Below are 16,717 nucleotides of genomic sequence, written 5' to 3' on the forward strand. Positions count from 1 at the left end.
ACTTACATTTAACACGAAGGCGTCGGACTTTTCAGGACAGCAGCTTGTGAGCAGACTTCCACATCGGGGTGAGATTGTTTTGATTTAATTATCACCGTGGAACACCTGCACTCCTCCTCCGCCCAACGGTATTCCAATTAAGCTGTGAGAAGGCAGGGATTAACGGGACGGGACGTCGTCCTCCGCCGTGAGAAATAGTTCTTGCTAGCATATTAGCTAACATCATATTTAAAAGGCTGCTCGTGTTAAACAAGGTGTAAAGCGGTGGCAAATGACTGAAAACATAGCTCAACGCTTTAATGCGACTTTTTCATTCATAAAAATGTCTTGTCAGGGCTTTAATGTGAACAGAAATGAAGACGTATGTTGCTTCTTATCTTAAACGAAACTTTATTTCACTGAATGGTCTTTGACACTTTTCCTATTTTTTTTTTTTTTTTTTTACATGAATAGTGAAACTAGAATGGTTTTAAGATACATAAACACAAAGCTAGAATTACACCAACCATTGTTTATCTCCATTTCGTCACTGCTTTTTATAGCTATTCTAAAATTTTCACAACCACGTGTGTGCACTGGGTAATAGACTGTTACAGAAGCAAATTTTAGCCATAAGACTTGTCAGTAAAAACAAAGCAAGTAAATACCTGATATACAGACAGGCTTCGTTCCACATTCACTAACTGCATTTTCATCAAGCATAATAATAAACTGACATGTTTTTTGTTATTCTCCCCAACAGAAACTTCACTTCATTTGAGCATTGTCAGAGTAAACAGACCGCCAGCTATAATGTGGAATGGTGTCTTCAACTACAGTAATGTGGAATGTAGTGGTGATGCATGGTATTGTGACACTGAGCCTCTTTCCAAAGTGATGACATGCGTTCATTCCCCTTCTACAAACAGACCTGGTTTTTGAGGCGATCATTCTCACCGGCTATCTTCTAACAGCAGTGATTCACTCGGCTAAAACCGAGGTCAAGCTCTAACCGCATCTCTTTTTCTTTTAAAATGAGATTTCCCAAAACAAGCGTATGTTGCTACCTACAGAGAAATGCTAGAGGCTGTAAGAGAAAGCCAGGCACAAAAACTTTTTTTTGGAGAAAACAACCGTTTTAAGAGGAATATTTTTGCAAGCAGGGTTGATACAGTGTGGTAAGACATTTTCAATTCTCAATAAAGGTTACTTTAGGTTTTACATACAGATGATAGTCAATCTTGCAAAATACATGGAACCACATTTACGCACATACAATTTCCATTGTACTGAGATCAAGCAGCACCTGAACAGTGAGTAAAACTACAATGACAATCCATACTTAGTTCAAAATAAACAAAAAGGAGCACTGCCGTTTCCAAAAGCCTAATAATGTGGAATGTCTTATGTCTGAGCAAATCTAACTTGACAATTTAAGGGGTCCCTTGGAACTTTTAAACTGTGAATTTGTGAACATAATCAAGGAGCATTACACCAAGATGTCAGTGTCACAATACAGCCTGCCTCCTTTCTGTATGAGCTCACAGCAGAATTGCTAATTAGTTGAATACAGGATTGTGACGTGTCTGGAAACACAAAACTGTTCCGGGGTCGTGAAGCAAATGGGACGCCTACCATCACAGTGTTTGGTGGAAATCAACTGCCAGTTTAATTACCGTACAATAAAACCTGTAAATATCATGAGGAATCACAAATAAGAAAAGTAACAAAAAGGGATGAGAAATGCACAACAAACTAGCAGGGACAAAGGAATTTGGAAGGACGATTAGAAGTCACAACACCCCCCCCCTCCCCCCCAGAACAAACGCACAATCTTTCACATCCACTCACACTTGCTCACTCACTACATGCAGACCTACATACAAAGCTGAAAAAAAAACAACAGCAACATGGACTCACTAATCAATACAACATGTTTCCACAAAGTGACTCAATCTGCTAACAACTGAAAATTACCCTGTCGCCTCACAGTGAACTGAGAGGGGTAAACTAGTTGGTCAGAAGCAATTCAGGCTGCTTGTCATACAGAAGTGGGAGGGGCTGATGGAGTGGAGGGGGATGTATATAAGCTGTCTGTGTTTAAGATAAGAGTGTAGGTGGATTAACAGTGCAATTCCATTAGTTTTCCCCGTCTCCGGTTTCTCCCTCATCTGCCTGGTTTTCTGATGTCCACAGCTGCGAACAGAAAGAAACGAAACAAACGAAAGAAAGTTACAACTTCCTGTGAAGACAGACAACGGGATCAGAGAAGGACCAACACCAGTGTGCGGCTTCAACTCACAGTCAGGTTGTCCCTTAGTAGTTGCATGATCAGGGTGCTGTCTTTGTAAGAGTCCTCGTTCAAAGTGTCAAGTTCAGCAATGGCTTCATCGAATGCCTGGAGAAAGAAGAAGAAGAAATTTAACTGTTTGGGACTGGTTCAGCCTCATATTTTCTGACAAATCGAAGTTCTTAACAATAACCTTTAAGTTTAGGAAAATGCCTTCAGGCATCATTTCATACCGTCTTAGCCAGGCTGCAGGCACTGTCCGGGTTGTTGAGGATTTCATAATAGAAGACTGAGAAGTTGAGGGCGAGGCCAAGCCTGATGGGGTGTGTTGGCTGCATCTCTTTCTTGCTAATGTCAAAAGCTTGCTGGTACGCCTTCTGGGAATTGTCCACCGTTTCTGTGTGGACACAAGAAAGTGTAAAAGATTCATGATTCACAATTTTAAAAGCGTGCTCATCGATTTCGGCCACTTGAGGGCAGCAGAATAAGCAAGGCAAGCACTGAGATGCTGTCTGAGTTATCACTTAGGTTCCACTCACTTCCACACAGTTGCCTCAAATCAAGCAGACATCAAGTAAAACATTAACGGTGACTGCGAAATGTTAAGTTTGCATTCACTTGTTTTTAAGTTTGGCTCCAGCATGTCCTGAGAAAGCTGTTTAGGTTCCAATTTATCTAGTGTATTTTAAAACTAAGTGTGAAATTGGTGTAGGTATGTTTAATTGTTCACTTTGCCATTAAAAAAAGGGGAAAACAGATAAAAAAACAGCTGAAAGGATAAATATTGTCCATTTGGAACGATTCTAATAGTTCAAGGTGTGTTTAGGACATTTTAAGGCCGATTTAAAGTGTGATGTACGAATATAATGATAGAAAACTTGATTTCGGCACAAAATCAAAACAAGTCCTCACTTACTAGTTTTAGTTTCTCCAGATGCAACCTCAGAAAGGTATCTATAATAGTCGCCTTTCATTTTCAGATAGAACACCTTGCTTTCAGCAGCAGATGCGTTGACAATGAGAAAGTTGTCCAGTAGCCCCTGAACAAAATACATGACAGTGTGAGTGATGAGGTCACCTTTTTAAAACAACACAAAAGCACTGCTGTCATAAGTGCACGAAGAAAGAAAACCTTACAAGCACATCGTGGCAGATTTCCTGCAGCTCAGATTCTATCTTCTCCCGGTATTCACGTGCCATCTGCTGTTTTTTGTCGTTGCCCTCGGTCTTCTGCTCAATGCTGGAGATGACACGCCAGGATGAGCGACGCGCTCCTACCACATTCTTGTAGGCAACGGAGAGAAGGTTGCGTTCCTCATTTGACAGCTCCGCGCCTTGCTCCGTCACCGACTTCATGGCTGCGGCCATGTCGTCATAACGCTCAGCCTGCTCGGCAAGCTTGGCCTTCTGTACCAGGTCGTTCTTGTCCATTTTCTAGACTAAAGGAAAGGAAAAGAAAAGGCAGAATTAGTAGTGATTGTGTCCAGTTAATCAATGCACATGGAGGACGTTTCTCAGTAACAACCCCAGTTATTTCTTTGTGGTCTTAATGACTATGCTGCAGCATTTTTATTATATTCATTTTATTTAGAGGAAACCTCTACATTTACTGTACAGTTAAGATAACTTTTGAAGAGGGCCCCTTGGCAAGTGGGTCAGCCATACACATCATTTGCTATGGTTAGCTGCTAGCTAGTTGATAGCGCTCCCCAATCCTTTCTCGTCCCCTTCGTCACAACCTTATTCTTATATTTCAATCAACAAACTGTATGATTGTTAGCTTTACCACGCACGCTAGTTTTCTTGACTTGCTGAGATATGCTTTAGTCATAATCATCAATTATCAGCCGAAACCTTTTTTTCGGTCAGGTTTTAATGCCCTCCCCCTAAGGTTGTTAGCAGTACTAGCGGACTATGCATTTTAATGCTCAATCTTATTATAATCTTGGAAATATAGATGGAATTGATTAATAATTGCTACCCATTTACAATAAAGAGTATGGTCTAACTGGATTAGGGAACATTAGGGGTGCTAATCTGTCGTGATAACGCAAACCATTCGGAGTGGCTAACATTTTGCTAGCCACCGTCGTCTGATTGCCGCTATTGGTAATAGCTAGGCCAGCAAAAAACAACGGCCAACTTAACTCAATAAAACAGGATTGAGACGCTAACGACTATGATTTCAAACATATTTAACCGGACAAAAGCTAAATATTTTATATCTGTGAACCGCATTTGCGGTTAATTCATTTTCAACAGCTGTACCAAGGCCCGCCCAGGCTGCCGAGCCTGTCAGAACAAAGTGTCATGGAATCCGACCGTCGGTTAGCTCGTTAGCTAGCAGCTAGCCAGCGAGCTAACCTAGCCTTTCACAAACCCAGCTAGCCTTTCGGTTATGATGGCTTCTCAACAGGATTCAACCGGACACGATAAAAACAGCCCTTCTATCATTAAGCTACGAATGAAAATATAGCGTTACCGAGCTATATTGAAGCCCGCGAGGTTGATACACTTACAATATAGATGACTTTTAATCCTGCTTTTTTTCACTTTCTGGACGATTCAGCCTCCGTCCTCCGTCTCGCTCAACGTTCAGGGCAGTACCACTTCCGCTACACTGGCACTTCTGTTTCCTCCTTTCTCACCACACATCTGCCTTACGTAATGCAACCGCTGCTCCCGTGTTTAAGACAATTAACGTTGCAAAGCTTAAATCATTTTCTTACAAAATACCTTGTTTCCGTGTTATTAACGCTGCATTCTCTTTTTAAACGCTCTAAAACGGCGAGGATTTTGTTTTTCCTAAAAAAAATCAAAACGCGAATAAATCAATAACGTGTATTGACATGGCCGCAATGCTTGACATTTGTGACGCCAAAGGTGTGCCTCACAGTTTTACTGTACTGATATCTATTCATATTATCTAGGCTCTAAAGACTGCTGCAGTGGATCTCCTGGAATAACGAAAGTGTTGATCATTTTTTACACATAAATATCCGTAAATAATGCTAAAACCACATCAGTCATGCGTGTGCACGTGCGTGTTTTGAATGTAGGTTATGGTAATTAAGACTTTTCCTTCCCATCCTGCAATACAAGGTCAGAGGCCAAGGTCAGTGTGCTCTGTGATTAATAAATCAGCTTGAAGCAAGCCTATAGGGGTAACTAACAACGTTATCAATTAATAAGTAATAACGCATCTTTATAATAACTTATGTTAAACTGAATAACATGTCAGAGGCAGTTAAGGCTTAATGGCCTCATGAAATCAGTGTTTTTTTTTACTAGGCCAGGTCTTGAGATACATTGTGTTGTAATCTGTAAAAAAGTCATTGTTTGTTGATATTCTTCGTGGTTTTTCAGAGTTGGAGAACTATTTTTTTTAAAATGCAAGTGAACAGTCCTACATTCATGGATGTATGCTAACGTTGCACTTAGAGGGCAGATTTCTCGCATTTTGGATGTGGAATGGAGGGCGTTTGCCTGATCAGGCCACTGGAACGGACCGATCAGAAAAGAGTGGGATCCTGTAGACGTTGTTGTCGCCCTGGCTTTTGCAGAAAGAATATAAATATGCAGGAACAGCTTCCCACAGATTGTTTCATGGGAACTTTTAAGAGAACCTACTTTGGATACTGAAGGAGGGAAACTGATTGTGATGGAACTTTTGACCATCCTGCCGTTAGAAGGGAGACATGCTGGTTATAGTTAAGATAAAATAAGTAATCTACTAGAGCTCATCAATGGCAAAACAGATTCAAACATATTTGAAGATATAAATAGTTAACTTCTAATAATAAGTTGAAATACATAGTTAAAAACCTCATCTACTCTGCCCTCACACTAAATTACTTCAGCTTGCATGAAGCTCCTACTTCCCATAACATTCATTAAGTTTCCACATCACACCTGTGTGAAAGTGCTTATAAGATGAGGAATCCTAAAACTCCCCTTTTCAGAGAAATTCCAAGTGGATTCATTGAAACCTGGGGTTATTTTTAACCACCTTTACCAAGAAACGTTTTTCTGAAGCTGTGGCAGGGGCACTTTGGCTAATGTGCTCTTACTATATTGTTTGAAGGAGGCTTCATTATTGAAATCACATGAATAGAGCAGAACAGTAACATAAAATATTACTTTATTAAGAACGGTAACTAGAAAGTAAAGGAACAAAGGTGGAACCTTCCTGCCCTCATAGCTCTTAACATAAATCCCAGTAAGAGCATCTGTATGAAAGTAACTGAGCGATGCTTTGAAAGTCTCAAGAAATTGCCAGAAAGTATCATCTCTCCTTTTAGAAATTTCCAATGCTAAAGGAGTTGATAAAGGAGGCACTGAGGCTCTCTTTTATCACAAGTATACAGATGATTTGACCCACTCTTATTGTGGCTGCTGCTTTGATACGGCTGTTCAGTCAACGAGGAATCTCCCCAAGGACAGAAGAAAAGTGTGTTATCTGCAGTCATGTTGGTCGTTTAGTATTTCGTTGAAGAATACCTAAATTTAATAAAAAAAACACAGTTTTTACACCCAACTTTCTCCAGTCACCAGAATAAATGGATTATTCTTCCAGTAGCAATGAAAATATGACATGCTGCATTGTTGACATGGTGATTTCATCACTGAACCCCAAAGATATGATACAAACAGCATGTATGGAGTTAAAGTGTGTTTCCTATACTTAAACGGTAATATGCTGGCAGCTTAACTAGATGGAAAATTTTTCCTGCTCACATTTAACCCAGCCTAGCAGACAGCACTCCTGTCTCTGACCAGCAACGGGACACCACGATGCAACTGAGAAATTCAATCTTTGCCTCGGTTGTGCTCTTATGGACACTGGTGTCCGCTGCAAAAGATGGATACGAGGAAGCAAGAAAACCTGCAGTAAGAATAGCTTTTGGAGTTTGAAGCAGGTCTTAATGAGTGGAAGAAAGATTTGCATCGTCGTCTGGGTCGAGTGGAAAAGAAAGGCTAAGAAGCAGCTTTCTTTTTCTTTTTTTGCAGATGGGGATTGTAAATATTCCGGCCAACGGCTTCCAACAAGACCCAGAAGCTGTTCCAGCAGTAGCTCAAAAAGCCAATGGTAAGGTTTTATTTAAAAAGATGAATAGTTTTCAGCAACTCTTTATAAGTGGATTATGCAACACTCGCAGAGGCATTCTTTCACATTTTTGTGAATGTAGCTAAAGCCCATATTATGTAATAATGGGGCCGATCAAGTGTCCTCGTCTAAACTTTGCCCAGTGCATTTCAAGCTGTGCAGTCATATTGCTCAGACCACTTCACTGACTTATTCGTTAGGTAACCTGTGTCTTACTGAAAGATGTAACCCTTTTCAGACCTGCCGACGTGCCTAATGTGCGTTTGCCTAAGCGGATCCGTTTACTGTGAGGAGGTCTCCCCTGACATGACCGCCGTCCCATCGCTGCCGAAGGAAACTCTGCATCTTTATGCACGTTTCAACAAAATCTCCAGAATAAGAAACACTGATTTCGCTGACACGGGTAAGAAAACTCAGCTATTGTAGTCATCAAAGGGTTCTGCTCTCTAGACATCTTCCCCTTTATCTTCTGTTTTCCAGCCACTCTGAGAAGAATCGACCTAACTGGTAATCTCATCACCGAGATAGAGGATGGAGCCTTTTCAAAACTCCCCCTTCTTGAGGAGCTCACTCTTGCAGACAACATGCTAACCAGGCTTCCCGTGCTGCCCGTGAAGCTAGAATCTTTCAACGCCAATTACAACAGGCTTAAATCCCAGGGTGTGAAGGCGACTGCGTTTAAAGTGAGTCAGTCCACTAACTTCACGTTAAATGGTGCAGAAAGCGTCACATGCGCCTTGTGTATCACATCGTGGCCTTTTGTCGTCGCAGAAACTTACTCGCCTGGCTTATCTTTACCTCGGAAACAACGAACTGACAGAAGTGCCACAACTTCCAGAGTCTCTCCATGTTGTGCACCTGCATGTAAGTTTCACTGCAATTCACATCAATGGAAGCAACAAATAGGAGATGGTGTATAAGAGTGACTCAGATTTAGTTACGTAACAGACCGATGTTGTTGCAGAACAACAAGATCTCCACAATTACAGATGAGACATTCTGCAAAGGTAACACCAGCCACTACATCCGGCTCAACTTGGACCAGGTGAGGCTGGATGGAAACCCCATGGAGCTGTCGCAGCACCCCAACAGCTTCATCTGCCTGAAGTCTCTCCCTATCGGCTGGTACAACTGAAATTTAAAAAAAAAAAAAAGAAAAGGAAACACGCAGCCCTTTGAAGGAGGGTCTGTGTGAACCGAATAAAACACAGATAATAAAGCAGAACAAAGTTCAGTGACATGTTTATGCACTCAATAAATCAACAGTACAGTTTCCCAACATATGCCCTGAATCCTCCGATTCATAAATACAAAGTCGTGGTTTTTTAGTTGATGAGTGTGTCTTGGCAGGTGTTCTGCAGTGTTTCCAACATGATGCACCAACACAATTACAGTTTGGTTTCCATGAACAGACGAGACTTTAGCTGTGACACCTTTCAAGGCTCCATCTCGAACCGGCTGTATTTTCTCTGCAGTGTCTGCTTATGCTTCTTTAACTGACCATATAAACAATAAAACCTGCATGCTGGAAGTGACTTCTCCATCGTCTTTAACCTCCACTTGTCAATAATGTTCATTACGGTTGTTGAACCTGCGAGGGAGTAAGAGTCCAACGCTACGTCTGAGGAGAACGCCGCCCATCTTTCACTTGGCTGCAGGCTGATCGTGAACTGCCCGACCTCCTGTGATCTTCTGCTGGTACTCCCGCTCTGACTGTTTCCTTCGGTAGACATCGTCTGAAAAGAAGAAGAAAAAAAAGAAGATTCAAAAGACTGAAACGTGTGAAGGCCTCAGCGATTAAAACTAAGACACACAGCTGGCTATTATTGCCACTTATGTGATATCAACTGACTTTCTTCACAGCATGACTTTGATGTTGCATTATGGGAAGCAATGGCTCTGTTCTACTTAAGTTCCCAGCAAGCGCTGCAGAAAAGTGATATTTTTAAAAAATACTGCAGAGGTAATGTCGTCACTAAACTACTTTCAAGGTGAGGAATGTGCTCTGTGTGCCTGAAAGCCCTCAGAAAACTGCAGGATAAAAAGTAAGGGCTGGATGGGTTTTTTTTCCTTCTTTTCTTTTTAAATCACGAGGGGATGTTAAGTCCTTTTAGTTCTCCTGAAACGGCACATGTGAGCACATCTGGAATTTTGGGAAAGGGGTTGAGAGTGAGTGGATACACACCATGTTAGCCTTTTTGAATGAGGCACTCTTTCAGGGGTAGCTGCAGACACATGGATGCAAAAGTAGCCATGTGTCACACACCTAAGCTCCGTCTAAGTGTTCAAGATGAGGTTAGAGAGCTACTTTTTGCACCCGTTTATGTAACTTCTACTCTGCTACAGTTCACAAGGAAATATTTACGAATTACTTTGAAGACTTTATATGAAAAGCAGTTGATGCACGCTCAGAAACAGCCCTTAAAATGGTTCTAATAACCTTCATCTCAGCTCGGTAAACCCGAAATCCAGCTCCTGCATTTATAATCCAAATACATTAAAGGGGAACTCCGGTATTTTTAAACCTAAACATTATTTCTGGCATGAAATACGTTCATCTACTCACCGAGAACAGTTTGGTGAAAGTCGGCGTCCTTCAGAAGATATTTAGATAACTGGAGATCCATATAACGGAGTGAACGGGGCTTAGAGGATGCAGCCTCTAAATAAGGCATTATCTGTCTTTATTTCACCAATACTTTAAGAAGAATGAATGAAGTTTATTCACTCCGGTAAGAACGTCCATCTTATTCCAAGTCGTCGTTCACGTTGTCAAAATCTGATAAATATCCTGCCATGTTGCACAAAACTATCAGCAGCAAACTCTGTGTGAAGTTAGCCGACTGTCACAGAGCACGGAGTGAATAAACTGTGCTGCAGGGGGGCGTGTGGATGAAGTGGTCCCAGTAGAGTGCCTGTGTAGAAATCCCTCCGTTAGCTCTCCTATAGCTGCAAGTAGCCACATAACAGCAGCTATGAGCTAACAGAGCTATAGCACACGTTCATTCATTCATTCTTCTTAAAGTATTGGTGAAATAAAGACAGATAATGCCTTATTTAGAGTCTAAGCCCCGTTCACTCCGTTATATGGATCTTGAGTTATCTAAATATCTTTTGAAGGACGCCGACTTTCACCAAACTGTTCTCGGTGAGTAGATGAATCTTTAATCTACACATTTTAATGAGAGATCAACAGCTGGAGCTGTTCGGTTCAAGCTTTTCCAGCGTGCGTGTTCCTGCTTTTCTTTGTTACAATATTGTTACTTTAAAGCTTTAGTTTTAAGATGAAAGAAGAAAAAAAATGACAAAATCAAATATTTCAACTGAACATCCATTAATTGTTATAAAACACGTAAACACAGCAAAACTCCACATAATGAGACCTTCGGCTCTTATACTTCATGTACAGATTTAATTTCATTACTTAAGAAAAAGCATGAATCCAGGGCTTATTTTTCAGTGTCACAGCTTGATTATTATAATAAACACTGTTGTCCAGATCAAAGTTTAATGATCTGTTTGTTTGGGGCGTTAAAAACCATCCGTAGCTTATTATTGGATGGAAATAAACAGTGGAGGAGTTACTTCCCTGCCAAAATCAGTGGTGGAAAAAGTATTTGGATTCTTTCTTTAAGTGAAGGTATTCATGCAGGAATGTAGGTCAAAGTATATGTGCATCAATAGGTAAATGTATTTAAACCAGTAAAAATACTGGCTGATATATTAGATAATTAATACTGAAGCGCTGGTCTGTAAACAAGCATGTCTCTGTTTTGGAGCTAGTTCAAGTTTTATACCAAGGAAAGCAGATAAATCATAAAAATCTTTAATATTTTGGGGCATTTACTCTAAATATTCGGGAGAAATTGAGAAGAATTAAGCTATTTGGTGGAACTGTTACAGACATTTTTAAGTGTGACCCCGTCTGTAACCCTTAAGCTCATTAAATATAGAATATAAATATATATATTAAAAAAGCACAATAAGTAAAGTGCAAACACTTATTAGTCTTGCACAGTTTATTAGTCACTTAAGTATTTGTGTTTGACCCTCATTACTTTATATCAAAATAGCCTGTTTCCGGGTTTTTTCCTTTTCTTTTAAGTGTTATTGATGAGCAAGAGAGGAGGAAGTTGGAGGACATATCCTCATTAGCTGTCCTCCTGGTCAACACTACGTGACAAATCAAAAACGTTTCAAATTGAGTGAAGAAGTATGTCAGGAGGACAGCTAATGTTTAATTTCATATGTACAGACAGAGAACATTTAGCGGCATGTCTTTATTTATTCTGAACTGTCGTTTTTGTCTGCAAAATGCTGGCGAGCTAACACTGTCCCCCGTCTCCAGTCACGAAGGTTTGTGCCTCTGGCGGAGACTGTAGTTGTGTTGTCGTTTAATACTTACAGAAAGTCTCGCTTCCTATTCTAACATTGATCATGATCCACTCCATGATTCCACCGATGCAAAAAAAGACAGGAAGGAACCTGTACGGCCCCAGGCGCCGTTTCCCGGGGACCAAGTCCAACAAATCTTTTACGAATTTACTTCTCTGAAACATTGCGGCATAAACAAGCTGTGGCCAAACCGGTGTAGGTATGGACCTTTTTACATGTCCTTTAAAAACGTTACGAGAGCGATGAACGTTGCACGTTGCGCTCGTTTTGCACCGCGGACTAAACAGGACGGGCGGAGCTCTTAAGAATCAAACGACGACTCGGCAGCAGCTCGACTGTGGTGTTAAAAACGAACGCATTTTTAATGGTTGTCGTCATATCCGGTTGTGTTGTCCTACACGTTGTTCTGGTTCCTCCGTAACATCAGTGAGGACGTAAACTGAATCCGACCGTTTCAAATATATTACAATTATTATATTGTAGATTTATTCATATATATTTTTTGTGACACTTGCTCAATATGCCCAAAACACAAACGCAAACAATACACAATGAATATATAATAAAACATGCAACATTATATTGTGGTTTCCATGGCAACTACGTTCCTTTGAAAATGTTGACCGTTTGTAGGGAACCAAACACTGATCCATTTTACATAGTTGATGGCGACGGTTTTAACTTTGGACAGACGTGGTTAGTTCTCTATTTCCTGAGTGGGAAAGACTTGGACAGTCTTGATGCATAATTGTAGGGTTGTCAGTATGTTATTACAGTGGGGGGTGCTGACAGCTTTTGTTCTGTGCCCAAGTCCTGCCAGGCACCGACAATTACCAAATCCATCAACTGATCTTGAACGTGTGACCGTGTGTCTTTAAGCATAAAATATGGTCACACGCCACATCCCAGAGTTTCCTGTCTTGGCTTATTATTCATTTATTTATCGTTGTTTGTTTTTTTAGCAATTAGCTTTGAAACATTTCTTTTAAAACAGACTAGATGTATTTTATCTGACAGGATCATAGATACAGTATGTAATACATGTCTATGGGTTAGCATTTATGGACATGTCGCTAATTCTAGGGCTTTCTACTTTGAAATTCAATAAATAACGTATAAAAATCGGTCACTGGATAAAAAAACAAGGGTATATGGTTGCGCTGACACTGACAAAAAAATAAAAATAAAATGTATGAACAGCTTATGAAACAATGTGCTTTTAATAAAGTCAAATTACTCCTGTTCTACAATTCAAAGACATTGTTTTTTAAAAAGAAACATTTTCATGCAGGCTCATCCTATGATAACAATCTATGCGATACATTCCCAAAAGACTACTTTTATTTCAACCATCTCCTCTCAGCGGGTCTGCAAATTGTAGTAAACCTTATACATCATATCACGGGGCTTTGGGAGGTTAGTTGTTGGAACAGCTCGTGCGCTGCCTGAGCTGTCGTGCAAAGCTGTTAGAGCTAAAAAGAAAAGCTGGTTCGTGAAATGAAATACACCGATGGCTTTATTTTTTGCCTGAGATGACCAAACACATCACTGCTGACATGACAGTATCACATGATATTACAAAGCTTATACATATATAATACAAACACAAGACACTCGGACACATGCAACAGCTTTTTGAGGGGGGGGGGCTCAGAAATAGTAAAAAATGTGGACGTAAGACGCACCTAAGAGACTAATTTTACTACTGGGCTAAATATAATCATAAGTTATAGCAGAATAATCAGAACAGCTACTAAAAAGGACACTCCTGAAAAGAACCGGAGCGTGAAATGTGACTTCACGTGGGACCAAGACGCTTTTTGACCTTTAGCACAAATTGTGGTTGGAATGACCATTTACGCATCCGATACCATAGATAGGCACTGAGTCTCAAATAACTGATCCTCTGAAGAAGAAAATGATGATTTCAAACCAGAGCTAGCCTGAAAATCCCTGTATGCTAACACAGTTTTTGCATCGTTGCGATAACGGTCCGAAAAAAAGACGTTTTGGAGGAAATTCTGTCGTGGCGCACAGCTCACAATCAGAGATAAATATCACATATGCAGTGGGAGAACAGATATAAAGTGTTATGTTCAAGCAGATAAATAAATTAAGACTTCACATTTCCTTGGTTTTTTGCTGCTGTCTGGACTCAAACGATGAAAAAAAACATGGCGTCACTCTGTTCTGTTCGTCTGTTTTCTATGATCTGTGTGAAACGAAGACGGGCGTCTTCAGTCTTCCACTTTGTGCGCTGGTCTGCAGAAAGTCCAGTGGTGCTCCACGGTGTTCTCGTTTGCACGCTCGCTCATGTGATGCACACGCGTGTTCCGGATGGTGAACCCTTGTTTCATGATGTAGTCCATGAGGTGAACCCTTAAGGACACCTCTTGGTGATAGTCACACGGCCCAAAGGTGAACGACACCTGACAGTCTCTGGTGTCCATCATGTGTTTGTTCCACTTGGTGAAGTTGTTGGAAATGCCCTCCAACAGGGCGTGAACCTTCGTCGTTATGGTTAGCTGCGTGATGATAACAGCGACCGGGTTCGAGTATTTTGACAGTTTCCGAGTGCTGGAGAGCTCCACCACCTGCTCGAAGATGTCGGGCGGGTACAGCGGCTTGGGATCATTAAGGCACTGGATCAAAGGTTCGATCTGGTAGAAGTCTGCCTCCTTCCTCAGCAGGTCGGTCTCTGTGAAATCCAGAGGAAGGGTGAGCTCAGATGTCCGCAGGAAGTTCAGGATGTAGCGGAAAAGTGTGCCATCGCGATCGATGAAATAATTCCCTTGGGAATCTCGAGTTGTAGGAAAATCTCCCCGGAACATGGCACCCAGCATGGAGTCTGGATAACGCTGCAGCGTGGACAGACTGGTGGTGTACAGGTGGCCTCCCACGTTCAAGGTAACAGGAGTAGTCATCTGGAGGAAAAAGAGTTTCTTAAGTTAGCTCACATACTGTAGAAGAAAGCAAAGACACCAACAACGTGAAGAACAAAATGGAGCCATTTAAACACGGTGAATGCAAGCTGAACTGGCAACATAGTGGATTTAACATGAATCCTTTCCTCATCCCAAACATTAGCTTGATTTCTGGCCACCACTTACCCTATGGCCCCAGTCTCCATTATCCATTTGTAGAAGAGTACCCGCTTGGCTAGAACCAAAATTGAGACGGAACAATTAAGGATTGGCTCACTTTAATTCTATCTGTGGGAAATAAAAAGGTCAAATTAGCACGACAAAAATGTGTTTTTCAGAAGAGATTACGGTTTACAGCATATCTTTGAACTATGTTGGATCAGATTCACTAACCACTGTGACGTTAGCTACCATCAGGAAATGAGTTCTGATCTTTTAGGACTCAGTCGAGATGCAGGTTTCTACATAACGCCTGCACCTTTTTGTTCCTCTTCACAGTTTCTACACACATGCATCATTCAATGGCTTTAGTCGCAGGGAAAAGTATGCAGGATTAAACACATTTAGTCTGAGTAACTCTCAGAAAGAGCATAAACTGTCCGTGTGTGGTCAGAACAGATGACCAGTGCTCGCCCGATGGGTACTGAATCAATCTGGTGTTCCCAAAAGAAGTTTGGTGTGTTGTCCTACAAACATTTCACATAAAAACACCTGTGATTGCTGTTCATGCACCTCTCAGCCATTATCCTGGACTATTTATGGGTCTGAGGTGAAGTGTTTCCCTGAAGATTGAACAGCTCTTTCACACCCATGGAAGAGGTGTCATCAAATCATCAAATTTAATTAGTGCAGTCGATTTAGCAATACTATTCCCACCAAAAACGGTTAACTTTTACGCTAAGAGACAACACGGTGTGACGCAAAGCCGCCGCTATGATGCTTTGTCAATGGATATTCTTCAACTCAACAATAAACTTCACAATTCTCATGGCCGCGTGTAAAAGTCAACACCGGGGACCAGAAACGACAATGCAATTTACTTGAGATCATAAGCTGGAGTAAATTCATTTTTAAACAAAACCGCGGTTTCTAACTGGGTGAATCCTGGAGAAACAAGCTCCATAATGCTCGTTTTATAGCCGATTTTCAGAGGAAGTTACCGCATTTGCTAGCGCGACAGTTAAAGCGGCTGAAAAACGAGCGGTCACCGAATGCAACAAAGTTAAATTTTAAAGTTCAACCGTTTATCTACGCGTCATCAGTTCTGGAGTCGATCAAACTGGAAACGTTAAACGTAACGGCTACTAGCCTGGCTAACTGCTATTTTCTGGCTAACAAGCTAACACAGCTAGCAACCCATTGAGGCTAGCTGCGGTTACAACTGAGGTTAACAGCGGGGTTTTATCCGGATTACCTTGTAATGAAACTGGCATAGAAAACAAAACCTCACCAATTATTTTAAGGGATTGCTTTTTATTTTTCTTCCTGCGGTCGATCAGTGTTTAACCGTGAAGCCGGACATTCATAGATGTTTGCCACTGGTCTCACCGGACAGCTGTTCAGGGTTCCAGGCTGCAGCAAACTGCGCAGACAGGGAGGATGAGGGAGGGAGGAGGTCCTGCTGCAAACAGGCACCTCTGCATAAACACGTCCACAAACACTGACCCGGCCCACTGGGCAGGGGACCAGGAGCCCAGGATGTGCCCCGGCTTCTGGTCGCACACATACCACAAGAAAACAGAGAAAAAGCAGAATGGCACACAGGCGACATGTAAACGACCACAAAAGGGGAAAAAAGCCAAATCAAAGAGGCAAAATGACCACACTGGGAGATAAATGAAACACAGAGTTCACTGAAAGAGATGGCTGCAAAGAGATGCAAAATGCGTGTCACACAAATACACACACACACACAAAAAGATTAAATAAAGTAAATAAAAAAGATAGAAACCGAAAAACAACCAGAATTAAACCGAAAATAATTATGAAGATGACCAGTAAGAGAAAAATAGTAGTTACAAA

General features: G+C 41.2%; 4 protein-coding genes across 5 annotated transcripts; 1 reads left to right on the forward strand and 3 right to left on the reverse strand.

Moving 5' to 3' along the window:
• Positions 1–370: 370 nt before the first annotated feature.
• Positions 371–4,898, reverse strand: LOC140272452 (14-3-3 protein beta/alpha-1-like). The gene is made up of 6 exons (XM_072367910.1): positions 4,789–4,898; positions 3,407–3,708; positions 3,186–3,309; positions 2,503–2,666; positions 2,282–2,377; positions 371–2,175 (listed from the first exon to the last, which is right to left on the reverse strand). Exons 2-6 carry the CDS (start codon positions 3,698–3,700, stop codon positions 2,119–2,121), a joined length of 735 nt encoding a protein of 244 aa, XP_072224011.1. The 5' UTR covers positions 3,701–3,708; positions 4,789–4,898; the 3' UTR covers positions 371–2,118.
• Positions 4,899–6,963: 2,065 nt separating this feature from the next.
• On the forward strand, positions 6,964–8,542 carry ognb (osteoglycin, paralog b). The gene is made up of 6 exons (XM_072366724.1): positions 6,964–7,159; positions 7,280–7,358; positions 7,615–7,779; positions 7,857–8,059; positions 8,148–8,240; positions 8,341–8,542. The coding sequence occupies exons 1-6, from the start codon at positions 7,064–7,066 to the stop codon at positions 8,509–8,511; spliced, it is 807 nt and encodes a 268-aa protein (XP_072222825.1). The 5' UTR covers positions 6,964–7,063; the 3' UTR covers positions 8,512–8,542.
• Positions 8,543–8,693: 151 nt separating this feature from the next.
• Positions 8,694–12,044, reverse strand: LOC140272334 (ubiquinol-cytochrome c reductase complex assembly factor 5). Its single transcript, XM_072367735.1, has 2 exons — positions 11,782–12,044; positions 8,694–9,112 (listed from the first exon to the last, which is right to left on the reverse strand). Exons 1-2 carry the CDS (start codon positions 11,933–11,935, stop codon positions 9,021–9,023), a joined length of 246 nt encoding a protein of 81 aa, XP_072223836.1. The 5' UTR covers positions 11,936–12,044; the 3' UTR covers positions 8,694–9,020.
• A 949-nt stretch (positions 12,045–12,993) lies between these two features.
• Positions 12,994–16,287, reverse strand: kctd6b (potassium channel tetramerization domain containing 6b). 2 transcript variants are annotated; one of them, XM_072367711.1, is made up of 3 exons: positions 16,146–16,287; positions 14,882–14,983; positions 12,994–14,695 (listed from the first exon to the last, which is right to left on the reverse strand). In XM_072367711.1, exons 2-3 carry the CDS (start codon positions 14,906–14,908, stop codon positions 14,009–14,011), a joined length of 714 nt encoding a protein of 237 aa, XP_072223812.1. In that variant the 5' UTR covers positions 14,909–14,983; positions 16,146–16,287; the 3' UTR covers positions 12,994–14,008. The 2 variants fall into 2 exon arrangements, with proteins under 2 accessions (XP_072223812.1, XP_072223813.1); XM_072367712.1 differs by lacking the exon at positions 16,146–16,287 and adding an exon at positions 15,107–16,130.
• Between the last annotated feature and the right edge of the window lie 430 nt (positions 16,288–16,717).

This window comes from Leuresthes tenuis, unplaced genomic scaffold, assembly GCF_036924035.1.
Source record: "Leuresthes tenuis unplaced genomic scaffold, fLeuTen1.0.hap1 SCAF_16, whole genome shotgun sequence".
Taxonomy (NCBI): domain Eukaryota; kingdom Metazoa; phylum Chordata; class Actinopteri; order Atheriniformes; family Atherinopsidae; genus Leuresthes; species Leuresthes tenuis.